The 27,463-nt window shown below is 42.3% G+C and overlaps 1 protein-coding gene across 1 annotated transcript in view; it reads right to left on the bottom strand.

The window, feature by feature from the left end:
* Agbl2 (ATP/GTP binding protein like 2) overlaps positions 1 to 27,463 on the bottom strand; it is a 44,064-nt gene that overhangs the window by 13,261 nt on the left and 3,340 nt on the right. Inside the window, exons 3-12 of the mRNA XM_035446966.1 lie at positions 26,671 to 26,811; positions 23,150 to 23,203; positions 21,263 to 21,448; positions 18,315 to 18,422; positions 14,070 to 14,223; positions 11,185 to 11,967; positions 8,894 to 9,050; positions 2,688 to 2,814; positions 1,338 to 1,438; positions 190 to 320 (exon numbers count right to left, since the gene is read on the bottom strand). Of these exons, the coding sequence (XP_035302857.1) occupies positions 190 to 320; positions 1,338 to 1,438; positions 2,688 to 2,814; positions 8,894 to 9,050; positions 11,185 to 11,967; positions 14,070 to 14,223; positions 18,315 to 18,422; positions 21,263 to 21,448; positions 23,150 to 23,203; positions 26,671 to 26,811 (1,942 nt within the window). The remainder of the gene's footprint in view (positions 1 to 189; positions 321 to 1,337; positions 1,439 to 2,687; positions 2,815 to 8,893; positions 9,051 to 11,184; positions 11,968 to 14,069; positions 14,224 to 18,314; positions 18,423 to 21,262; positions 21,449 to 23,149; positions 23,204 to 26,670; positions 26,812 to 27,463) is intronic.

Here is a 27,463-nt window from a genome sequence, read left to right on the forward strand (position 1 = left end):
GCTACATAAAAAAAAAGCTCAAGAAAAAAATAATTAGATAGATGGATAGATAGATAAACAAATAAATAAGAGGACAGGGTGTCATGTAAATATAACCCAGGCTTTCCTTCAATTCCCAATCCCCCTGCATCTGTACTGGGATCAAGGACGTGTCACCAATCCCAGATTTTCATTGAAATGAAATGTTACCTGGACTCAATGTCAGACAAAGGAATGTCACTCCAGTTTCCTTCTAAGTCCATATCTTGTCCAAAGTTATTGAACTTCTTGTGGATTTCCTGTTGTAAGAGCTCCTTAAGCTCTTGTAGACACTGAGTGTACTGCAGAGAGGGAAAAAAGTTTTATGCACTAGTCATGAGATGCTTTTGAGGGTATGCTGAAGGGCATTTAATTTATTGATGGGGTAAGCTTTAATCCCTTCTACTAAGGATGTGGTAATGGATATGTGGCCTGGGCTATACAAATAAAGCTATTTTAAAGCAGAAGGTCAACGAGCCCTGCCTATGTCACTTCTCTGGCTATGACCCACTTCTACAATTCTGAGTTGCAAGGAAGGAGTAGTTAGAATGCCATTGTTCTGACTTTGGCCTACCGCAAGGATGGTTTGAATAAAGACGTAGATCAATAGGAGAGTGCTTGGCTCACATGAGCAAGGAGGTCTTGTGCTCAATATCTCCAGCACCACCAGGGCCTTTTAATTTTTTACCAAGCATTGCATCCAGGGTAGTGCTTATCAAGCCAACACTTAAACAGGGATATGAGAGAGGTGTTAAGAGACTATGGGTACCCCTTCTCAAACTGAGTAAGGGCATCAGAAGTAGCCACCAGAAGAACAAGGCCAAAGGAAACCTTCATGTTTTCAGATAGAGGCAAGCTTGACAACCCTTTCAGTGGAAGGGAAGGATTAAAAAGATGAAAAGCCTGCTGACACAGAAAAGAGAAAAGGCACTAATGAACTTGGCCTGGTCTTACTCAGGCAGTCTACAGAGGGCCATCCGCTAGTGCAGAGGACAGGATTGACAAGTATTCCACGTATGCAATTGTTCTGAAACAGGAGACAAAGAAGTATGAACCAGTGCTGCCATGAGCCATCCTGTCAGTTAGGGAGAGGGTTGCCAAAGGATGGCTTCTTCTTTCTAGGGGGATTATTAAGTGTCACCAATTCTTGACAGTTTAAGACTAGGGGCTCTATTTTCTCTGGTGATTAAAAACATCGGGCAAAAAAAAAAATATTAGGAGGAAACAGAGATCATCTGGGTGGACTCTGGACCGAGTGAAATTCAGCAGAGTAGTGGTACCACATTTCTTGAAACTCTGTTTTTTTTTTTTTTTTTTACCTTGGTCTGGTCAGGATCACAGAAATCCAGAATGGTGTCACAGACATGATAACCTAGGGACTTCAGGTCTTCAATGGTAAAATGAGTGTCTCTTTTTCTGCCTGGAAGAAAATCGTAATTTTTGTTAGATTTTTAAAAACTGGGGGTGGAGAGGTGGCTTAGCAGGTGTACTTGTAAATTTCTGTGTACATAAGTACCAGTGCCCCAGGGAGGCCAGAGGCATTGGATCCTCAGAAGGGGGAGTGACAGACAGTTAAGAACTGCTGGACATGAGCACAGGGATCAAACCCAGGTTCTCTGGAAGAGCAGCAAGCATTCTCAAGCACTGAGTTATCTCTCAAGCCCTACATCTTTTAGTTTACTTTTAAGATTTTATATTTATGTTTATTTTATGAATGTATTAATGTTTTTTTACTTCATGTACGTTTGCACCATGTATGTGTTTGGTGACTTCAGAAGACAAAAGAGGGCGTCAGATCCTCTGTAACTGGACTTACAGATGCTTGTGAGCATTGGGCTCTGGGAATTGAACCTAGATTCTCTCCAAGAGTGGGAAGTGCTCTAAACAGCTGAAGCATCTTTCTAGTCTCCTCAATCTTATGTGCTGGATGTAGATCTGATTTGTGAGTAGATGTTTAGAATACCACACCTCATAGGGCTGGAGAAATGGTTCAGCATTAATATGCTTCCACAGGACCCGAGTTCGGTTCCCAGCACCCACAGTGGACCACTCAACTGCTTGCAAATCCAGCTCCCGGGATCCAACCACCTCTTCCAACCCCTGCAAGCAATTGCACACCCATAGTAGACATACAGAGAGAGACAGACACACATTGTACACACACACACACACACACACACACACACACACACACACACTACATACAAATAAAAATAAATTTAAAATCCACTTCTTATTTTAGAATAGTGTGTTTCCGAACAGGAACAAACTGAAGCTAGCATTACTTTGGTTCAGAAGAATCTTTGACAATGATATTGCTATTGTAACGGGTTATCAAGCTCTTTTTAAATTATTGTGGTTTTATTTTGAGGCAGGTACTGCCTGCTAAAGCAGTATCCACAATTTAGGGACTATTGTTGTCTCTTAGAGGGAATATGAGCTTCAAAGAAGTTAACCAACTGACCCGGGATCACAGAACTTAATAAATGTATCTGGAAGTCAAAGCTGAATTCCTGATTCCAGGGCCTGAGGAAACACTGGGATACACAGCTCACTGGGGCACTGTATCCCACATTCACACTTATGGTACCTAAGGCTAGTAAGGAAATCCTCCACATCAGTTATTTCTCTGACTTTCCCAGGCTCTCCCGGCCAGGCTCGCCTCTTACCCAGCGTGGACCCGCCAAAAGTGGACTCCATGGTATAGCTGTTTATGATGCCCATCCGCCACATCACAACTCGTCCCGTCCCTTCTTTGCATTTTTGGACCTTAAAGTTACAACTGTCAAAACAGAACTGAAAAGAAACCCAGATCCTCTCTGTTAATTATATAAACTGGCAAATACAAGATGTCTAAGAGTCATTAGTATAAAACAAGAATGGTTCTTTGAGAGCTGTTCTTCTTTTATGTATTATTTCCTAAAATATATTCCATTAAGACACTGTTTCTTTATTTTTGTTTGTTTGGTTTTGGTTTTTCAACACAGGGCTTCTTTGTATAGCCCTGGCTATCCTAGATACACCTGCCTCTGCCTCCCAAGTACTAGGGTTAAAGGCATGCACCACCACCGCACAGTTTATGCTTCATTTGTTTAACTCTGTAAAGCTGTGTTACTTTGCCTGTCTAAAATACCCAACTGGTCTAATAAATAGCTAAGCAGGAGAGAGAAATAGTCTTGGCTAGCATGCATAGAGAATAAATGGGAGGAATAAACAGGAGGAAGAAGGGGGGGATCGAGAAAAGGAGGAGGAGGAGGATGCCAGGAGCCAGCCACAGAGTAAGAAGTAAAAAATAGAGAAAGGTAAAAGCCCAGAGCAAAAGGTAGATGGGACAATTTAAGTTAAGAAAAGCTGGCTAGAACAAGTCAAGCTAAGGCCAGGCACTCACAAGTAAGAATAAGACTCCGTGTGATTTATTTGGGAGTTGGGTGGTGGGTCCCCGAAGAGCAAAGAGAAAAACAATACAAAACAAAAACAAAACAAAACAAAACAAATAGCTGCAGGTGGGTGAGGAGCTCGGTTGTCGCCTCGGTTGTGGAGATGGGGTATTAACTAAATAGTCCTCACAGCATTTAATGTGGACTGTGATCTTTAAGAGAGAAAGATACAGATAAGTCTATTTTCCAGCCTTATTTGCTCCCCCTCCCAGAGCATCTTGCTAGACTAGGATCCCTAGAAATCTGGGGACACGGCCACACTTGGCTATTTCTGGCAGTAGCCAGCTTTTCTATGCTGGTTCTTCCTTTTCTTGACATGTAACCCATTAATTTCTCAGCCCTCCTGCCCTTCGTGAATGCCAGGGCTACACGCATGGGCTCCACATGGGCTCCGTGACTTATTTTCTGTCATGAAATATGAACTCTCAGATCTAGGTTTTCCTCCAAATATACTTTTTTGTTTGTTTGTTTGTTTGTTTGTTTGTTTTTGTTTTTCGAGACAGGGTTTCTCTGTGTAGCTTTGGAGTCTATCCTGGCACTTGCTCTGGAGATAAGGCTGGCCTCGAACTCACAGAGATCCTCCTGCCTCTGCCTCCCGAGTGCTGGAATTAAAGGTGTGCACCACCAACACCCAGCATACTTTTTGATTTGTATGTTTCTTACCCCATAATCTCTGGATAGAACTCTCTCCCTCCATGGTGTTAGTCTTTTCTCTAGGAGTTCAATACCCTCCTTTGCCTTTTATGCCCTGCTCAGCTCTTTGTCATTCACAGTCTGAAACATATCTTGACACCACCCTGTCCTGTCCTGTCCTGTCCTGTCCTGTCCTGTCCTGTCCTGTCCTGTCCTGTCCTGCTGAGGTCTACAAAGAAGGTATCTCACTGTCTAGCTCTGTGGAATCCAGGGGTTCTAGAGGGATACCTTAGAGCATCCCTGCCACAAAGACATAGGGAGCGAGTGCTGGCAGGGCTCTAGTCTCTGCCCCAATGTTGAGCCTCTGCGGTTCTGCACTTGGCAGTTTTAGAGACTGACTTATAGTTATGATTTCATCTGAAGACAAAAAAAGGGGGGGAGAACTGGGCAGTGGTGGCGCATGCCTTTAATTCCAGTACTCTGGAGGCAGAGGCAGGCGGATCTCTGTCAGTTCAAGACCAGCCTGGTCTACAGAGCGAGTTCCAGGACAGCCTCCAAAGCCACAGAGAAACCCTATCTCGAAAAAAAAAATTTTAAAGGGAGAAAAAAATGTTTCTCTTTGTAATAAGAATGACACCTGTAAAACATTTATGCTTGTTTTGATTTTTGGCTTGGGAGTTAGTTCGTGTACCCCAGACTGGTTTCAAACTCACTATGTGGCCAAGGATAGCCCTGAAGCTCTAAATCTTCTGTCCCCACCTCCTGAATGCTAGGATTACAGGTGTGTACTGCATTGTCCAGTGTATACAAGCTGGGTAAGCACTCCCTGAACTGAACTACTTCTCCAGCCCTGTCACATAGAGCCTAATGGGATAAAATTTGAACTATCATTTTTCTAAATCTAATCCAATCTCTAATGGCAGTTGTATTTGTGAATCTGCTTAAAATGGGAAAAAGCAACTTCTAAACTAATGTAAATTTTTTGTATTTGTCCAGTGATCACAAAGCTATTGGTTAACTATGAAGCTGTAGAGTTGTTTTCACCACATTTGCAGTTCTTAGTCTAAGCTAACTCAATGATGTCTCCTGTCTGGGCCTTCAAAGAGCTAGGATTATGGACATGTGTGTGTTGCCAGCCCTGGATATTTGTGATCTTGTGTAGAGACTCATATAACATTAACATTTTTGTATATGGGGTGTACATAGGTGTGCATGTGAATCGGTGTGTGTGTGTGTGTGTGTGTGTGTGTGTGTGTGTGTGTGTGAGCATACACGTGTTAGAGGTCAGAGGTCAACCTTGGGTGTCTTTCTTCAAGAGCCATTTACTCTTCTTTTGAGACAGGACCTCTCAGAAGCCTGGGACTGCTGAGTGGACCAGGCAGCTGTCTAGCCCCAGGGATCACCTGTCTCCTCAACACTGGGGTTACAAGTGGTCATCACATGCCCAGATTTTTATGTGGGTTCTGGAATCAGACTCAGAGTCCCCATGCTTGCACAGCAAGCATTTTACCAACTGAGCCATCTCCCCTGTCTGACATTAACACTGTGCACGTCCTTTAAAGCCTTCCCCTGCTAAGCAGAGAGTGAAAGGTGATGACGGATAATCACCTCACCCAGCAAGAGTTTCAACTTTTGCCCAGAGCAATTTCTAAAAACTTATCAATGGGCAGTGGTGGCCCACACCTTTAATCACAGCACTCTGGAGACAGAGGTAGGTGGGTGGAGCTCTGAGTACCAGACCAGTCTGATGTACAGATCCAGTTCCAAGATAGTTGGGGCTAACCAGAGGAAACCCTGTCTCAAAAAAACAAATAATAAATAAATAAATAAATAAATCTTGAGATGGGTTTGAGGTCAGTGCTGAGGTATGTCCTTAGTATGCATGAGGCTCTGAGTTCAACACAGGCAGGCACACACACACACACACACACACACTCTCTCTCTCTCTCTCTCTCTGTCTCTCTCTCTCTCTCTTTTTTTTTTTTTTTTTTTTGGTTTTTCGAGACAGAGTTTCACTGTAGCTTTGGAGCCTATCCTGGCACTCACTCTGGAGACCAGGCTGGCCTTGAACTCACAGAGATCCTCCTGCCTCTGCCTCCCGAGTGCTGGGATTAAAGGCCGTGCGCCACCAACGCCCGGCCTGTCTGTCTCTTTACTGAAATAATTTACACATGAAAAAACAGATTTGCCCAGTGGTGATACAGTATACCATTAATCCCAGCACTCAGGAGGCAGAGACAGGTGGATCTTTGTGAGTCTGAGGCCAGCCTGGTCTGTAGAGTGAGTTCCAGGACAGCCTCCAAAGCCACAGGGAAACCCTGTCTCAAAAAACAAAAAACAAAAACAAAAACAAAAAAAACAACCCAAATTCATTTATATTACACAATTACCTAGTCAATGTATATAACTCAGTCAGGCACGGTGACACATATCTGTAATCCTGATACTTGAGAGGAAGAGACAGTAAGACTGCTGCTGTTGTAAACAGAATTTGGGGGCAGCCAGGGCTGCAGACCAAGACAATGTCTCAAACAAACAAAAACACAGCCCCCCAATTAAAAACTCCAGCACACAATCCAGTGGTTTATTATATATACACAGTTGTTCAGCCATCACCACAATCTGAGTTTGGAACATCTGTATAACCACAGGAGAAATTCAAGGACCAGGGTTGTAGCTGGTGCTAAGGCACCTGCTGCCCACCTTTACAAGTCCAGGCTGATGCCAGCTCTACTGGTGGAAAAAACCGAAACAAAAAGATACTCAATACTCTAGCAGTCCCCTCCTATTCACTCACACCCCACACCCCCCACAGCCTATCACTGAACAACTTCTGGCTTTGTATATTTGCCATGGGCTGGCAAGATGACCAGTGAGTAGAGGCACTTTATCACCGAATCTAATGACCTGATTTTTATCCCTGGAACCCACATGGTAGAAGGAGAGAACCAATTACTGACTGTTGTCCTCTGACCTTCACACATGTGCTGGGACATTCTCTTACTACCCTCTTCTGAAAACAAACAAACAAGTGTAGATTTGCCTTTACTGCAGATATTGCTCAATAGATAGCACAAACAAGGCCCAGGTTGATCCTTAGCAAGGTTAGAAAAAAAAAAGTCTTTTCTGAACATGGAATGTAGTGGAATCATGTAGTATTTCATCTGATGTCTTTCACTTAACTTAATGTGATCAAGGTGCATCTCTGTCTTAGCATATCAGCATTTAAAACTTACACTATTGTAAATAACATTCCACTATATGGATATTCCATACTTGATCCATTATCAAGTCATGGACCCAGTAATTCCTTTCCTTTTTTGCTTTTTGTCAGGATCTTACTTTGTAGCCATGGCTGTAAGAGCAAGGTAAACTAGAGAGGATGGAGTTAACTCCATCCTCAGAAAAAGCCACCTTGAGAAATTCCCTGCATGGCACAAGGCTGATTCAGTTCCAGCTAAGGAACCATAAACAGTCCCAAGGAGCACCCAAACTGTGCCCACCCTGGTCAAAGTGACCCCATCTGAGTGGTCAGGCAATGACTAATTTTGGTAAATAACATCCTCTCACCACAACTGTCCTTGTGGACAACCGTTAGTAACAATTTTAAAATTCTCCTAGCCCCCACATCAATGAATCCAAAGGTCACCTACTCTTACCCAATCCCGAACAGCCAAGGCATGTACCACCCTGCTTTTGGTTTTTTCCTTTATAAACCCCTTACAATTGAGGCCAGGCACCCTTGTCCTGCAGCTGCTGTGCCAGCTTGCTGGACGGGGTCCCTGCCAAGGCTTGTAACTTAACGTTAAACCTTGTGCATTTGCATCAGTGAACTGGCTCCTTGGTGGGTCTTTTTGGGGTCTCACAAACTTGACATAACAATGGCTAGCCTGGAACTTGCTATGTAGACCAGGCTGCCCTCTAAGTATCAGAGATCTGCTAGCTTCTGCCTCCAGAGCGCTGGGATTAAAGGCAGGCACCACCATGCCTGAATGATCCAGCAACATTTAAAAAAATTATTTGAAAAACTTTTTCTAGCTGGGCATGGTGTTGCAAACCTTTAATCCCAGCACTGGGAAGGCAGAGGCAGGGCAAGCTCTGTGAGTTCAAGGCCAGCTTGGTGTACAGAGTGAGTTCCAGGACATCTAGGGCTACACAGAGAAACCCTGTCTCAAAAAGAAACAATTATTTTAGATTTAAAATGTTTGTGTAGGGGCTGGAAAGATGGCTCAGAGGTTAAGAGCACTAACTGCTCTTCCAGAGGTCCTGAGTTCGGTTCCCAGCAACCACATGGTGGCTCACAACCATCCATTATGAGATCTGGTGCCTTCTTCCGGTGTGCAGATATACATGGAAGCAGAACGTTGTATACATAATAAATAAATAAAATCTTAAAAAAAAGAATATGCTGCCCCCCCCAAATCAGGCCTGGTGGCACATACCTTTAAAAAAAGTGTTTATGTGTGTAAATGTTTTATCAGTATGTATGTATGCGCACTATGTGTGTGACGGTGCTCAGAAGAGGGCATCAGATCCCCTAGAACTGGAGTTATAGATGGTTGTGGTCACCATGTAGGTGCTGGGAATTGAACCTGGACCCTCTGCAAGGGCAACAAGTGTTCTTAACCACTGAGCCATCTCTCTAGTCCCTGATCTAGCAATTCTTAAGCCACACTTTAATTCTTGACACGTAGGTTCCTGGGATTCACTAAGGATAATAGCATTAAATGTGATGAGCCAAATAAGACATTTCATCTAAGAAATACGCTTTGTTCCTCTGTCTGAAACCGAGAGCACATGCTTACCTTATCTGGTGCATTTTTGCTCAACATTAAAGGGAAGACCCGCTCATGAAGCCAGTGCTTGCGACTGTTGCTGTTACAGCCATACAGGAAGATATTGTTCTTGCGGCTGTGGCCATGAAAATCACAATACAAGAGAACCTCTCTTTCTTCCAGAAGTCTATTGAGGAACAAACAAAGGATGCAGGGGACATCCAAACTCTTAAGAGATTAAATCACTTACCTTCCTATGGTCACAGAATTAGTCAATAGTAAAACCAGTTCTCACATGTTGGCCAAAAGCCTCAGCCCAACCCTTCTCCTATCTGTTCATACAGGTGTGGTTAGAATCGTTCATTCATATCTTATCTGCTGTGTTCACCTCCAGCGGAATGGAAGCTCTTTTAAGATGGGTGCTATTATCTGATAGTTTCAAGCTTCTTTCACACAGGCTCGAAAGTGCAGGCTAATTTATTACGTTATCTTCACTAGAAGCAACATTTGGTGATATTAGGGGACTCAGATCCTGGAATCAGAGAGCCTGTTCCAAATGCCTACCGTGTTGCTTATGAGCTTGAGACCTTGTTTAAGTTTTTTTTTTTTTTTTTTTTTTTTTTTTTTTTTTTACAGCTTTGGAACTCAATTTCCTTATTGCATGCCACAGTGGATATTGACCGTATGTAATCTCATAGGGTTAATTGGGATATTAAATGGGCCAAAGTGTAAAGTACTGATCATAGTATTTGTTCCTTCATATTTAAGCACTGTTAGCTTTTTTTCTTCACTGTTAGCTTCTTTATGATTACAGTTTTATATGAATAGTATAACTTCCCTGACCTTTTCCATCCAAGTGTTTGACTTAAAAATGAAACAACTGGCGAGGCATGGTAGTGCACGCCTTTAACCTTAACACTCAGGAGGCAGAGGCAGGCGGATCTCTGTGAGTTCGAGGCCAGCCTGGTCCACAGAGCAAGTTCCAGGACAGCCAGAGCTGTTACACAGAGAAACCCAGTCTTGAAAAACCAAACAAACAAAAAAAAGGGCTAGAGAGATGGCTCAGTGGGTTAGAACTTGTGCTGCTCTGCCAGAGGACCTGAGTTTAATTTCCAGCAGCCACATAGGCAGCTCGCAACTACTTCTACACAAGTACCTGTACACATTTACACATATATATGTAAATTTAAAAATAATAAAAATATATCTTTCATGGCTGGAAAGATGGCTCAGAGGTTAACAGCACTGACTGTTCTTCTAGGGGTCCTGAGTTCAATTCCCAGCAACCATATGGTGGCTCACAACCATCTATAATGAGATCTGGTGCCCACTTCTGGCCTGCAGGCATACATGCGGACAGAATACTGTATACACAATAAATCTTAATATAATGTATATATATATATATAATATATATATCTTAATTTATATCTATATCTATATCTATCTATCTATCTATCTATCTATCTATCTATCTATCTATCTATCTCTTTAAAAAAGAAACAACTGAGCCCAGCATGGCGGCACAAGGCTTTAATCCCAACAGAGGGAGGCAAAGCTGTGTTGTTTGAGGCCAGTCTGTTCTACATAGTGAATGAATTCCATGGCAGACCCTGCATCAAAATCAAACAGGAAATAAGTGGGCTGGAGAAATGGCTCATTTGGTAAAGTGCTTGCTATGCAAACATAGGGACCTGAGCTCAGATTCCCAGTACCCATATAAATACTGAACATGGTGGCATGTGTCTAACAGGGAGAGGATGGCTGGAGAGATACACAGATCCCTGGGACTTGATAGCCAGCCAGTCCAACTGAAACAGGAAGCTCTAGGTTCAGTGAGAGATTCTGTCTCAAAAATAAGATGAAATTGAGACTATAGCTCAGTGGCAGAGAGCTTGTCTAGCATGTGGTTCAATTCCAGAGGGGTGAGGGGCAAGTGAGATGGTTGGTATTGAAGGGACCAGGTCACTTAGCACATGGCTCTGGCAGGCCTTTCCCTTCTCCCCAGTTCCCTTTGCCTTGCTAAAAGCCATTAACTTACATTCCTAAAGCAAGCTATCAAGGTGGCTATCCAGGGTCTGAGAGGGAGCCCCTGTTGTGTGTGTGTGTGTGTGGGGGGGTCTCCTTCAGATAAGTTGATTTATGCTCCATTTGCTTTTAAAGATGTGGTGTGATTTAAAGAACTGAAAATTAACCCATAGTCCAAGACTCCCCAAAGCCATACCAGACTCCTAAAACAGGAGACAAGACCGTCCTCGTTATAGAGAGTATCTGGCAGGAAGGCCATAGCATTCACAAAATTATCAACAAAGAGCTCTCACCTTTTGATCATATTCTTGGTGTACCAAATGCAAGGGAAAGAATCCTTAAGAACGGTTTTATAATGCCTGTTCAAGTCCCTTCCAGCCAACGAACACCGGTAATTCCCCACAATCACGCCATCTGGATTTAACATGGGAATCACCTTGAAGACAAAGATATCCCTGAGGAGCTGGGCATCTGGGGAGTTGCTAAGGATGAAGTCCAAAAAGCCTCTCATGATCCAGGAGCCATTACTTTCTCCAGGGTGGACTCTGGCACTCAGCACCACCGCTTTCTTTGCAGCTGCCTCTTGAGGGGTCCTGGATGGATTGGTGATGGTAAGCAAGTAGACAGTATTCCCTGCTAGGCTCCTGCATAAAGCTCGGAGCTTGCAGAACTGAGACTGGATGGGGTTGTTTGCAATTGACAAGAGATAGCATTGCAAGTCAGTGTAAGTGTATGGGTAAAAATGTGCGAAGAAGCAAGTATCCTGGTCATGAGGGAACTGAAGGGTCCAGGTGAGACAGTATAAGGACTGCTGCCCCTCTTCCATGTTATTCTTATAGTACTTGATTTCATGTCCTGCTCTCCTCCAGCCAATGTTGTAGGTGGTGGCATCCAGCTCAGAGTACATAAGAGGTTTCATCCCTACTGCATAAAGGCTCTTGGGCTTCAGCAAGTTGACAATGGTGAAGCGGTAGGTGACTTCTTTTCTGGTATTCTGAACCCTAAAGTAAAACCACTGGGTGTGTTTGTCTGTGTAGAGATCAGTTCGCAAGGTAAGTTCATACTCATAGATGCCTCTGTAATGAAAAGCAAAGAAAAAAAAAGAACACTTCTTCAACCTCATCTCCTCGCCCTCAGAACAAGTCTGGAAAGTACTGGGTCAGTCTTGGAAAGATGGATGGATCACAACTGCCCCCATAGCAAATGCTTCTCTTTTAGTTTAGCCACTTCTCCAAGGCGCATAATAAACGGTGAACCTTGTGAAGGGAAACTTTGGGATTGATTGAGAAGGCAGAGTCTCCATTCTCACTATGAGCTGGGTGTGGTGCTACACACCTACAACCCAAGCACTTGGGAGGCAGAGGCAGGAGGATAAAAATTTTTAAGCCAGCCTGGACTATACAGCAAATTTGAGGTTAGCCTGAGTTATCTAGGCTTTTTGAAATTACGGAAACCTTGTTTCAAAAATCGAAACAAACAAACAAACAAACAAACAAACAAAAAACCAAATTGACTGTTGCATGGATGTTTGGAGATTCTGTTACCTTCTCGGTAGCTTTCTGGAAGATCTACTAGCAGTTTCTAATCCCTGCTGTATGTTTCCCTCGAACACATTCAACAGTGCCATCTCTTGACTGCTTGCTAGCTCTCCATTTTACAGATGAAATCACATTTGTGAAAACTACTAAACCTCAGTATTATTTTTTTTTCTGGTCATCCATTCTTTGAAGATGAGAAGACATCTCTGGAATATACTCACTTTGCTTAAAGGGAGCAAGATATTGGGGCTGGCATCACGACCTGAGTTCAATCCCCAGAGCTCATATGGAGAGAGACCCAGAACTCACATGGGAGGAGAAAACCGAATCCTGCAAACTGTCCTCTGACCTACACAGATACTTATGCACACACACATGCTTGTGCAGTGTACCACGTGTGCATTCTCCTCTCCAAAAGAGAGATGTTTTTTAAAAAAAGAAGAGACTAGGGGCTGGAGAGATGGCTCAGAGGTTAAGAGCACTGGCTGTTCTTCCAGAGGTCCTGAGTTCAAGCAACCACATGGTGGCTCACAACCACCCCTTATGAGATCTGGTGCCCTCTTCTGGTGTGCAGATATACATGGAAGCAGAATGTTATATACATAATAAATAAATAAATAAAATCTTAAAAAAAGAGAGAGAGACTAGGCACAGTCATGCACCCCTATAATCCTAGCATTTGGAGCCTGAAGCAGAAGGACTGTACAGTTAAGACCAATCTCAGAGCTATAGCAAATCCTGTCCCCAAAATCAAAGAAATAGAGATGGAAAGTAAATTCATGAAAGGAAATGTACATGGCAAGAAAAAAAAAAGATATCTACCCATTCACATAACTAAGAAAATGCATATTGAAATAAGTAGCTGGGCCACCGGTGGTGGACTATGCCTTTAGTCCCAACACTTGAGGCCAGCTTGTCTATAGAGTGAGTTCCACGATAGCCAGGGCTACACAGAGAAACGCTGTCTTGGGGGGAAAAAAGAAAGAAAAAAATAAGAAGCTGTCAGGGGTATGGCACAGTGGTAGGTCATGTGCTTAGTATGTGTTAGGCACTGGGTTCAATTTAAAACTTTCTTTAGCTTTATTTATATGAAGTTTTGCCTGAATGTATCTGTATATTCCACATGCATAGCTGGTAGCTGTGAAGGTAGGAAGAGAGGGGTCAGATCCCCTGGAACTGGAGCTGTGGATGTTTGTGAACCATCATATGGGTGCTGGGAACTGAGCCCAGGTTTTCTGCAAGGGCAACGGGTGCTCATAACTGCTGAGCCATCACTCCAATTCCTGGGTTCAGTTGGTTTTTGTTTGTTTTGGGACAGGGTCTCTCTCTATAGCCCTGGAACTCATTAGGATTGAACCCAGGTTGTCTGGCTTGAGAGGCAAGTGACTTTACCCAGAGTCATCTTGCTGGTCCACTGATACAACTTTGAGTGAGCTCTTTTTTTTCTTTTCTTTTGTAAGCAGAGTAATTTAGTGTTTTATTCTGGGGGAAAATTAGTCATAATTATTACATTCTTTTTCGTCCCCTTAATATGTTTTCTACCACCTCTCTTTGAAAGCATCCTGGATGCCTGAAATCCTTCCTAAAGACGACTCTCAGCCAATCTAGTCAGCAACTCTGACAAACACCTTGTTACTCACACTCTGACAGCTTTCTGCAGATTCCCACTCTCAAACCTCGATTCAAACAATAGAGTATTATCTTCTGGCCCTTGCAATGTAACAGCGAGTTCCTTGATAATTCCTCGTTTTCCTCCTATTCTGGAACTGGTGAAATAGGCACCTTCTGTGGGAACTGCAGAGGAGAAAGATACGATTAGGCCACGTCACTCAGAATTCATTCACTCAGCAAATCTTCAAGGAGTCCTACCAACCCTATAAATAGTCAATGGATCACTTACTGTCCTTACTGGGACCTTTAATTTTATTAATGTTAGATGTTTTTGTTTTTGGAGACAGGATTACCCTGTGGCTTTGGGGGCTGTCCTGGAACTAGCTGTTGTAGACCAGACTGGTCTCAAACTCACAGAGATCCACCTGCCTCTGTCTCCCAAGTGCTGGGGTTAAAGGAGTATGCCACCACTTCCTGGCTGACATTAGATGTTTTTAACATACAGTAGAGGTGGTTGAATACAGGGCCTTACCCTGCCAGGCCAGTGTTCTATCAATCAAACTACATCTCTAGCAGAGGCCCATAATTTTCAACAGTGCATCACTCTGAAGTTTTTATTTATTTGTTTGTTGTTTTAATTTTCTTCTTGTTTGGTTGGGTTTTTTTTGTTTTGTTTTTTTGTTTGTTTGATTGATTTTGAGACAGGGTTTCTCTGTGCAACAGCCCCTAGCTGTCCTAGAACTTGCTTTGTTGACCAGGCTAGTCTCAAACTCACAGAGATTCACCCGCCTCTGCCTCCTGAATGCTGGGGTTAAAGGCATGTGCCACCACCACCCTAACACTCTGAAGTCTTTTAGATGATTTAGAGTACATCCTTTTCCCTCAGGCTTTTCCTAGGCATTGCACATACTTGTTGTTTCCATCTAAATCCTGACTTTAAAGGATGTTTATAGAAACTGCTATCCTAGCCTAGCTCCCTGGAACTCTGGAGGAGGCTAGGAGGGCTGCCAGGCCATACAGCAAAACTATATCCAAATGTCAAAACCACCAACCCTGACATTCTAAATGTTTGACATGGAATGGAATCAGAAACAGTGGTGTGCTGGCCATTCTCTAGAAGAGGATCTGAAAACATCTGCAATCTTATTCTACAAAGCATTTAAGCAGGACCTATAAATTAAAAAAAAAAAAAAAAAACGGAAAATAAGGTATATCACACACAATGTTTTGGCATATTCTTCCAGAATAAAATGAAGTAGAAGTTTGAAAAGAATTGGCATGGGTGAGTTTGCCTAGAGGAGAATCAAAATGTCAGTAATTAGTGAAAAATAAAAGTATAGGCAGCGACGGGAGGTGGTGGCGCACACCTTTAGTCCCAGCACTCGGGAAGCAGAGGCAGGCGGATCTCTGTGAGTTGGAGACCAACTTGGTCTACAAGCGCTAGTTCCAGGACAGCCTCCAAAGCCACAGAAAAATCCTGCCTTGAAAAACAAAAACACACACACAAAAAGTATAGTGAGCATTTTATCCTCAGACAAAGCTATGGGGCTGCCCTGGTCCAGAAGATGGGATTTGGCTCCCAGTGCCCACATTAGGAACACCTAACCTCCTGCAACGCCAGCAGATCCAGCAACCTCTTCTGGTCTCTGAGAACAAGCCACTCGAATACACAGAGACACATACTTACACACAGATAGACATAATTAAAACTAAAAATCTCTTTAAAAAAAAGGACGCTTGAACACTATCCATTAACTTTTTTAAAGCATAAAACAAAGCTATAGCAAGAAGTGAGACTTCAGAAAATGTAGGTAGGACATCAAGATGGTTCTGTGGAAAGAGATGCTTGCTACCAAGCCTGATGACTCTTTGAGTTTGATCCCAAGGACTCCATAGTGAAAGCAGAGGACCAACTCTTACAAATTGTTCTCTAATCTCTAAACATGCCCTATGGTACATGTGCCCTCCCCCAAATAAATAAATGTAATTTTTAAAAATTAGGTTATTTATAATCATTCTTCCTAATTCTTGGAATAATAACAAATTGTTAGAGAAAATTTTCATGGCTTTTCAGACAAATTCAGTGAAGTATTACATCATCAAATTAAGTGAGAGTATTACATCATTTTTTTTTTTTTAATTCTTTTGAGGCAGAGTCTCTCTGTGAAGCTCTGGCTGGCCTGGAAGTTGCTTCATCGACCAGGCTGACCACAACTGACAGAGATCAAGCCTGCTCTATCCCTGTTGGCATTAAAGGCGTGCGCCACACCAGGCCTGACCTCTCGATTTTCTTTTGCTGTTTTTTGAGCCAGGGTCTCATGCATTCAGGATGACTTGAACCTCCACACAGCAGAAGATATGCTTGAGCGTCTGATGCCCCTGCTTCCATCCCCTGGGTGTTGTCTGCTCTGCTGCTGCTGCGATGGAGCCTAGGGTTTGGGGACTGCTGAGCAAGCACTTTCCATCTGAGCTCTATTCCCAGCCCAGCAGCCTCAAGTTTTGCAGTTACTGTTGAAACTCAGAGTTTCAAAGGTTTGTCACATAGCATTGTTAGTATCGTGTCCCGAAGAACCAACTTTATCATCTCTCTTTGATATTTTTGTTAAGTTGGTGAAAATTTATTTTCTCATTTATTTGTCAATGACTTTGTAATTTAAGTAATTTTTTAAATATTCATAAGATACCTCATAAAATCCTTATGAAGATCACAATGGTAAGCAATTTTTACTACACTTTTATTATATTTATATTTAATATTATAATGTTCATTATATATTTCAAATGTTAACACTCACCAGCTGCTAAGATACTGCTATAAAATATGTTGATCCTGGAGCATTAGCCAAACAACAGTGTTTGGAGTAATCTGACTTTTTTTTAACTTATTTTTTATTCACGTTTATGTGCATGTCACATATGTGCAAGTACCCATGGAGACCAGAAGGGGGCGATGGATTCTCTGGAGCTGGAGTTACAGGAGGCTGGGAGTCACCCACTGTGGATGATGGCAACTGCACTCAGGTCCTCTGGAGGAAGAGTAACAAGTGCTCTTACTGCTGAGCTATCTCTCTGCCCTCAGGATATATACACTTATTCAATCATATAATCATATATACGTATGTATGCATGTATGTATGTATGTATGTATGTATGTATGTATGTAGCTCTGGCTGGCCTGGAATTCTCTATGTAAACCAGGCTGGCTTTGAACTCACAGAGTTCTACCTATCTCAAAAACACAAACAAACAAACCCCGAAAATTTTAAAAATAAACAAGAATTATTGAAGAGCTGGAAAGAGTGGCTCAGCAGTTAAGAGCGCTGGCTGCTCGTCCAGAGGATTTAGGTTCAATTTCCAGCACCTACCGGGTATCTCACAATTACCTGTAACTCCAGTTTTAGTAGATTTGATGCGCCCTCTTGTGACCTTCACGGTCACTGCACACATGTGGTGCACAGAAGTGTATGCAGAGGAAAAAAAAATACACATAAAGTAATATTTAAAGGCAATTAAACATGAACTATTGGCTGGGTGGTGGTGGCACACGCCTTTAATCCCAGCACCCAAGGGGGAGGCAGAAGCAGGCACATGTCTCTGTGAGTTCAAGGCCAGCCTGATCTACAGAGGGAGTTCCCGGATAGTAAGGGCTATACAGAGAAACCCTGTCTGGAAAACAAACAAACAAACAAATAAATAATAAAATAAATAAGCAAACTATTGAAAATGTACAGCTGATCAGTCATAATTGTCCAGGTTTCCACACAGGCCAAGATAGATATTTATCATTAAGGGTGACAATTTTTAAAATCATGATTAGGGCCAGTGGGATGATTTGAAAAGTAAAGGAACTTGCTATCAACCCTGACAGCCTGAGCTCAAACCCTGGGTTCCACAAGATAGAAGGTCAGAAGGGACCTTCAGAACTTGTCCTCTGACCTCTACCTGTGGGTGTTGTGGTGTGCCTTTTCCCATGTATCATGCCCCCCTTATTTACACAAAAAGAACTGATTTAGGGCTGGCAATACGGCTCAGTGGGTAGGGGCTTGCTGCATTAGCCAGATGACTCGAGTTCTCTCCTTGAAACCAAATAAAGGTGCGAGAGAACTGACTTAAGCTGGTCTTCGACCTCCAAACTTGCATCACGACACGTGTGCCCATAAACACACAGACACAGAAATACATTTTTAGAAATTAAAATCACTTTTATTATACATACTAAGTGTATTGTAACTTTACCATAGTTAATCATTCACTGTTCAGTGCAATGACAATACCTGAATCTAACTGGTAAACAACTGTGCCTTGCTCTTCTCCCACAATCTCTGGTAACTTTTCGTCTCCTGTAGGCTGATAGAAATACTCTGGTTGAGGTGGAACCCATTCTGAAAGAAGATTATTTTCAAAAGTACAGAATAAGAAACGATATACAGGGTATAATCACAATGAACATGAAATTATAATTACTTAAATGATTAATGCTGCTCAATCCAACTTAATTCTCATTCCAAGTTTCCAGCGTATCTATAAATTGTCATGCTTTTCTCTGTAACAACTATGGGCAGGACCCTAGCATGCACAGGGTCCTGGGTGTGACCACAGTGTGTGTGTGTGTGTGTGTGTGTGTGTGTGTGAGAGAGAGAGAGAGGAGAGAGAGGAGAGAGAGAGAGAGAAGAGAGAGAGAGAGAGGTGGGGGGGAAGAGAGGAAGCTTTCAGGAGTTTGTTTTCAACTCCTGTGTGTTTAAGACAGCGTCCCTTGTGTCTTCTCTGGGACTATGTATTCAAGGCTAACTGGGCCTCAAGCTTTCAAACAATTCTGTCTCCATCTCCTAGGAGTTCTGGGATTACAGGTGCCTGCCACCACATCTAACTTTTTCATAGATTCTGGGGTTCATACTCTGCTTATCGGGCTTGTTTGGTTAGCTATCTCCCTGTCCTCCAAATCATAAATTTTAAATAGAAAACTTAAAATATGCCAGAAAGGTCAATATAAATGGCTGCAATTTGACCCTGTGTTTCCTGGAAGTAAGGGAACTATGGTCAGATGTATGCTTTTTTAATTTATGTGTGTGTGTGTCTGAGTGAGTGTGTACCAACTGTGTGCAGGTGCCTCTGGAGGGCAGACGATCCCCATGGAGCTGGAGTTATGGGTAGCTGTGAGCCCTCTGATCTGGGTGCTGGGACCTGAACTTGGTTTCTCTGGAAGAGAAGCAAGAGCTCTATGCTGCAAACTTTTATTTCAACTGGACACAAACTAAAGCCATCTGAGAGGAGGGAACCTCAATTAAGAAAACGCTTCCGTTAAATCAGTCTGTGGACAAGTCTGAAGGGCATTTTCAAAATTGATAATTGATGGGGGTGGGCCTAGCCTCTTGTGGGTGCTACCATCCTGGGCTGGTAGTCCAGGATTCTATTAAGAAACCAGGATGAGAAAGCCATTGAGAGCAAGCCAGTAAGCAGCACCCCTTCATGGCCTCTGCATCAGCTCCTGTCATCAGGTTCCTGCCCTGTTTGAGTTCCTGTTCTGACTTCCTTTGATGATGAACGCTGATATATGTAGAAGTGTAAGCCGAATAAGCCCTTCCTTCCCCAACTTGCTTTTGGTCATGATGTTTCATCTTGGCAATAGTAATCATAATTAGTACAAGCTCTTAACCACTGAGCCATTTCTCCAGCCCCCAAAACATAGTTTCTATTACTATAGAAAAGTACATACTTTGTTTCAGAAAAAATAAAGCTTTTGTCAGCAATAAATTTAAGAGTTGGCAATTTTGTCTTTTTTGTTTGTTTTGGTTTTTTGAGGCAGGGTCTCTCTACATTGCTCTAGATGCCCTGGAACACACTATGCAGTCCAGTCTGGCCTTGAATTCACAGAGATCCACCTGCCTCTGGCTCCTCAGTGCTGGGATTAAAGGTGTGTGCCACCACTCTCGGCTTTAAAATGTCATTTTAAATAATAGTCACTGATAAAAGCCATGGACATATAAGGAAAGAACTTATTAAAAGACAATGTTAATTTTGACTCTTAAAGGTGGATAAGAAGTGATGAGGTTTTTGTGATTCAGGTTTTCTTAAATTAATTTTTATTTTATGAGTATGGGTGTTTTGCCTGCATATATGTATGCCTTTGTACCACATGTATGCTTGGTGCCCTAGGAGGGCAGAAGATGGCATCAGATCTCCTGGAACTAGAGTTATAATTGGTGTGAACCACCGTGCGGGTGTTGGAAATTAAACCCAGGTGCTCGGGAAGAGCAGCCAGTTTCTGAGCCAGGTCTGTTTTCCAGGTTGCTGTGTGGATTATAATAGTCTTGGTTCAGCTGTATTTTACCAGTCTTGATATAAGTGATGAAGCCCATAGTGCTGGAACATAGTTTTCACTTCATTTTAAGTTCAATAGAGCTTTTTATGGGGATGGTAGAGTTAGGTTTTATTTGTTTGTTCGTTTTGTTTTCCTGGTGCTAAAGATGCAACTCAGGCCTTTGTTCACTAGCCAGAGCTACATAATGAGACCCTGTATCAAAAAAAAAAAAAAATGCAAAAGACTGTATACCGAGAGCTCACAGATAGGATCACTTACATCACAAAAAGAGAGTTCACAGGCCAGTGGAGCTCAGTGACAGAACACTAGTGAACAAAGGCCTGGAAAACAGACTTAAGTACTTAAAAAACTTTGGCTTCTAAGAAGCAGTCTTCCCATTCCTAAAAACAGAAGCATTCTAGCTTATGCTCTAGAGAGTTAACAGAAAGAGACTTTGTCTTGCCTTCTATGTCCGCATGGAAGATTAAATGCTAAGGGGCTAGAGTGTTGGCTCCATTGGTAAAGAGTTAACTGTGCAAGTATGAGGACTCAGTTTTGACCCCCTGAACACACACTAAGAAGCTAGAAGTGAAACTGTAAAACACAGAGACGGGTGCATCTGTGGAACTATCTGGCCTCCAGATTCACCTAATTTTGTGAGGTGTAGGTCCTAGTGAGAGACACTGTCTTAAAACTCAAGGGAGACAGCTCCTAAGAAATGATATCTGAGGCTGATCTCTGGCTTAATATATGTACACACATATATATAACATGTGTACATGCACTTGTGTATACACACATGACTTTAAATTCTAGGGCCTTGTAATAAAGTAGGATAAAATACCTGGAAAACACACACACACACACACACACACACACACACACACACACACACACACACACACACACACAGAGTCATATTACCAATATGATGAATGTTTTCCTTGATGACTTCACACTCTATTGGCCATCTTGGAGCCTGCAGTGGCCCCTGACTAGAAAAAAATGAGAAGAGCTCTCGGGGTTCTCGAAGACGTGGGTTCACTTCATCCAGTTCATCATAAAGAAGCTGTCTGCTCCGAAGAAGTGGTGAACTCAGCATAAGTGAGTCTGCCCAAAGGAAGAGGAACTATGTGAACACCTTTCTTTTCACCTTGAGGGCTTCACTGCTTTTCTATAGTAACTAGATAATTTTAAACAGAATATTAAGACATTAGCAAGCTGGGTGTGGTAGTGCACAGTTTTAACCCCAGCCCTCAGGAGGCCGAGGCAGGCAGATTTCTATGGGCTCAAGACCAGCCTGGTCTACAGAGAGTTCCAGGCTAGCCAGGAATATATAGTGAGATGCTGCTGAACCACCCCCACCAATAAAAAGGTTAAAAAAAATAGATAACAGATAAAATTATAAACTATTAAATTAAAATTCTGCATAATCTAGATTGTTAAAAATCAAGTTAATGGGTCCAAGATCTCTCAACAGTGAGCTACATAATACTTAATATGCCTTATTATTATTTTGTATTTGTTCAGGGTCAAAAGAGGACTTTCAATTCTCATATCAGCACTATGGGGTAAATCACGGAAAACTTCATTAACTATAGAGAAAGAAGTGCAGACTTAAATTCAATCTCCAGAACACAGGCAAAAAGGTGGGGCATGGTGACCTATGCTTATGGACAGCATTTCTGAGGGTGGCACCCAATGTTGTCTTTCAGCCTACACACACTCGAACACACAGGAACAAATGCATATGTATGCAGTCATGTGGGTACACAAACTTTAAAAAAAGGCAGAGGTAGCTCACACCTTCGTTTCCAGCATGAGGTAGGCAGAGGCAGGCTGATCTCTGTGAGTTCAAGGCCAGCCTGGTCTACAGAGTGAGTTCCAGGACAGAGCTACACAGGGAAACCCTGTCTGGAAAAGCAAAAACAAAAAAAACAAAAAAGACAGACAGTAAGAAAGAAACAAAGAGAGAGAGGAAGAAAGGAAAGAAAAAATGATAAAAGAATTCCTAAGCGCTGGGAATTCCCAATAACTGAGAATTACCAATTACCAGTTGGTGAACTGTTTGCCATGCAAGGATGAGGACATGAATTCAGATGCTCAGAACTCATGTAAGAAATAGGCACATCTGTAAATAACTCCAGTTTGAGGAGGGTCAGAGGAAGGTAGATCTCTGAAGCTTACTGGCCAGACATTGAGTTCCAAGTTCAGTAAGAAGGACCTTGTCTCAAAAAATAAGGTTGAGAGGGAGAGATAAAGACATAGAGCATTGACCTCTGGCCTTTAAACATGTCATGCACCCGCAAAAACATATATAAGCATACACCATGCAAACACACATTAAAAAAAAAAAAAAACTATAGTAGAGGCTGGAGAGATGCCTCAGAGGTTAAGAGCATCCTGAGTTCCAGAGGTCCTGAGTTCAATTCCCATCAAACACAAGGTGGCTCACAACCATCTATAATGAGATCGGATGCCCTCTTCTGGTGTGCAGACAGACATGCAGACAGAACACTGTATACATAATAAATAAATAAATAAATAAATAAATAAATAAATCTTTTAAAACAACAACAAAAACTATATTAGCCAGGCTGTGGTGGCACTCACCTTTAATCCCAGCAGTTGGCAGGCAGAGGCAGGGGGATCTCTTCGAGTTTGAGACTAGCCTGGTCTACAAAATGGGTTCCAGGATAGCCAGGGCTGTTACATAGAGAAACCCTGTCTTGAAAAACAAACAAAAACTAGAGTGAAGCAATTGAAAAACTGAATTTCAGGCCTGTGCTATACTTATCTGAAGCTCAATACCTCGGTTCACAGCGTCTACCTGAGTGTGCCCAGTTGAAGATAAACAGGTAGGCCCTAGAAAGAAAGAAGGAAGCACCGTTTGTTTGTTTGTCCATTGTCTCCCATCTCCTTTTATTTTTTTATCCCCACACTACCCCCTCATCTCTATATAAACCTTTACTCAATAATTAATGGGTGAGACAATTAACATTTGAAAAGATGGCAAAGTGAAAACAAAAGAAAGCCAGAGACTGGAGGGAGGGTTCAGGAATCAAGTGTGCCTGTTGCTCAGGGATTAAGAGTGAATTCTTGTAGTATACTGGGGTTCAGTTTCCAACGCCAAAGGGCTGGGGAGCTCACAGCCTCCTGTAACTCCAGCTAGGGGACCCAACTGTGGTCTCATGTACACATACCTACACAACATACGTACACATACACATGACTTAAAAATAAAATCATTTGTTTGTTTTTCCAGACAGAGTTTCTCTGTGTAGCCCTGACTATCCTGGAACTCTCTCTGTAGACCAGTCTGGCCTCAAACTCACAGAGCTCCACCATCTCTGTCTAGCCTCCCCCAAAGTGCTGGGATGAAAGCTGTGTGCCACCACCATCAGCAAAAAATAAAATCTTAAAAAGATTTATGTTGGGTATAGTGGGGGATGCCTTAAGTCCCAACATTTGGGAGGCAGAGGAAGGCAAATGCTATGAGTTTGATGCCAGTCTGGTCTACCTAGTAAGTTCCAGGCCAGCCAGGGCTACAAGTTGGACACTATCTAAAAAATGTATAATACATATATAGCAGCACATATACACAATGCTGTAGTGTGCCCAGGCAATGGAAGCAGGAAGCTCAGGGCTTCTAAACCAGCCTAGGCTACATAACAGGACAGTGCCTCAAAAAGTCAAAAAGTTGGACCGGGCAGTCGTGGCACATACCTTTCATCCCAGCACTTTGGGGGAGGGTGGACAGAGATGGTGGAGCTCTGTGAGTTTGAGGCCAGGCTGGTCTATAGAGTGAGTTCCAGGACAGTCAATGCTATTACACAGAGAAACCCTGTCTCGAAAAACCTAAAAAAAAAAAAAAAAAAAAAAAAAAGGACTGGAAAGATGGCTGCTCTTCCAGAGGACCTGAGTTCAATTCCCAGCAGCCACATGGTAGCTGACAATCATCTGTAATGAGATCTGGTGCCCTCTTCTGGCATCCAAGCAGAACAGTGTATACATGATAAATAAATCTTAATAAATAAATAAATAAATAAATAAATAAATAAATAAAAAAGACCAGTGTGATCTACAGAGTGAGTTCCAGGACAGCCAGGGATACACAGTGAAACCCTGCCAATGGGGGGGGGGGGAATCAAAAGTTGGAGATATAGCTGTTGCCTTCCATGCACAAGACCCTGAGTTTGAACCATAACTCTCTCTCTCTCTCTCTCTCTCTCTCTCTCGCTGTGTGTGTGTGTGTGTGTGTGTGTGTGTGTGTGTGTAATTTGCCTTACAAAAGTTTTTCAAGATATATATAAAGATGAACATTACATTGTGTCAAGTCATGAAAAAGGCAGAAGCAACCAAGCTAGCCATCAAAAAGGAAGCTAAAATAATAATGGCACATTAATGAGAAGTAATACTAACAATATCTTCAGGAAGAGTGAAGTTGATGCGGGGCATGTTGGTATACACCTGTGATTCTAGTTTCTTTCAATTTCATCTTTTATTTTGTTAGTGGAATTTATTTCTAAATAGCAGTGTTTTTGTTTTTTGAGATAGGATAGGCCAACCTGACCTCAAACTTAGCATGTAGTCAAGACTGGTCTGAATTCTTAATTCTCTCTTGTCTCTGCCTCCAGAAAGCTGGTTATGTGCCATCACACCCAAGAAACAAATTGAAACTTTTGTTCTAAAAATTATTGCCAATATACTTTATGACTTTTGAATTGGTGATGGTCATTGCTATGCTCAAAATAGATTGGAAGCAGATAATTGGAACAAGAGAAGAAACTGGGAGGTCAATTAGAAAGCCAACGATGGCAGCTTGGATCCCAGTAGGGGCAAGCCTGGGAGATGGTGCAAAGAAAACAGAAATGAATGGAGGTTTGGTTACATTTGTATGATGGATACATTAAGCTGCTTTCCAGCCCTAGGATTTGAGATGTTACCTGAATTCCTACAAAAAAGTCCTTTTGACCTCCTATCTGTATAGCAATGGAAACTGTCACAGGAAACCACTACTTGACATAGTGCAGAGCTCCATGCATTGTGAGGAGCCCACCCCCCAAAGGATATGTCTACATCTCAGCTCCTGCATCTATAGCTCAGGAAACACTGCTCAAGACAGGGTGGGAAGATTGTATAAGCCAGAGTACCAGGATGTCTGCCATGAAAGTCTCTGCTAGAAATGGCTGCCAAAACAAGACCCCTGAGCAATGGCGACATCAACAGATGGGCTAAGGGGGAAATCTCACCCCTGCACAAAGAACTGTAGGCAACTAAGGCACAGAGAGGGGAAATTAGCTTCTCCCAGGAGTGAGCTCCCTAAATGGTTTCCCAGTACAAAGGGGTCAGCCCTGAAACCATATGCACACAAACAACAAAAAAGGGCTCAGAAGGTTGTATTTATACTTATGCATACATATACATAAAGTAACAACAATAATCAAAGAAAACAAGGCTATTAATGTGAGAGTTGGGGAACATGGAAGGGGGTGAAGGGAGGGGATTTAAGGGGAGCTGGAGGGAGGAAAGGGAAGGGGTAAAGTGATAAAATGGTATTTTAATTAAAATGTGTAACACTGCTTTAGTTTACGTTTGATGGATTTGCTTTCTTCTACTCTTTTTTTTTTTTAAATTTATTATGTATACAGTATTCTGTCTGCATGTATCCCTGCAGGGCAGAAGAAGGCACCAGATCTCATTATAGATGGTTATGAGCCATCATGTGGTTGCTGGGAATTGAATTCAAGACCTCTGAAAGAGCAGCCAGTGCTCTTAACCTCTAAGCCACCTCTCCAGCCGGCTTTCTTCTACTCTTAAGCAAAGCCCCCTAATCAGTTAACCTCAACAACAGCAATTCAATGTGAAAAACGGGTTCTCTTCATGAGGGTCCTAACAGATGTTCAAAAAACTGGAGGAGAAAAATCCAAAATGTACAGAATTTTAATTTAAACCTATAATCCAAGTCAATTTAGAGCACAGTTTTGGAGCTGGAGAGATGGCTCAGAAGGTAAAGCCTTGATTACCTGAGCTTGATTGCTAGAGCAAAAACTGGAGGCTGGAGAAAGTCAACTCCCACAAACCTCAATGTGCTGTGTTCATGGTATGTCTATACACACACACTACATGAAAAATAACAACCAAACAACAAACCCTCAAAAAACTAAAATAAATTAACAAAAATCAAATCAAACAAACAAAACAAAACAAAACTAGGAGCTTGGGTTGGTTGCTTTGCTTCTCCCACATTTGGCCATGTTCTCATAGGTTCCTGGAGTTTTCAAGGCAGTCAGGTTCTGGGAGTGGGTAGAGAGGCTGGTGAGGTTACTCACATAGAAACATCTCTTTTCCAAGGTCCAAGGTGTCCGAGACCAGATCATCTTTTTCTCCAAAAGAGCCATTCAACATGTACCGAGGGCTAGTCTTCCAAATACGCTGGTGAGTAGCAGAATTTGGTAGATTGCCTTTCTGGGCTAAGAGTAAGTGGTTTAGTTCAAGTTGCTTGTAGGATGGCTCAGTATCCCTAGTGCTGAAGTCAATATAAAAAATCCCAACCACTCAAACTATGGCTTTTATTACCACTGTCCATCACAGGCTTTTATAATAACACATCCCATTTTTAAAGGATCTCTTACATTCCAATTTATTCAAAGTGAGAATAATTATTCCCATTTGACAAGAGAGGAAAGAGCACAGATTAACACCATGGTATAATGGTGGCTTTATAATGGTATTTAGAAGGCAGAAAAACTCAGTGGCTCTAAGAGCTGCTAAGAGAGCCAAAGCTAAGTGACGGTACCAGAGTGGGAACAAAGAATTGTGTTGTAGGCATAAGTTTCTGTAACACCAACAGTTCCCGCCCCCCCAAAAAACACTGAGGCTTATATTAATTATAAATGCTCTGCCAATAGCTCAGGCTTGTTACTAGCTAACTCTTACATTTAAATTAACTCATATTTCTTATCTATGTTTTGCCACGTGGCTTGATACCTTTTTTCAGTACGGCATGCCCATATTGCTTCTCTCTGCTTTTGTTGGTGACTTCAGACTCTGCCCTTCTTCCCCCTAGTAGTCTCAGTTTGGCTCTCCCACCTAACCTTATCCTGTTCAGCTATTGGGCAGTCA

This window comes from Cricetulus griseus, chromosome 6, assembly GCF_003668045.3.
Source record: "Cricetulus griseus strain 17A/GY chromosome 6, alternate assembly CriGri-PICRH-1.0, whole genome shotgun sequence".
Lineage (NCBI taxonomy): Eukaryota > Metazoa > Chordata > Mammalia > Rodentia > Cricetidae > Cricetulus > Cricetulus griseus.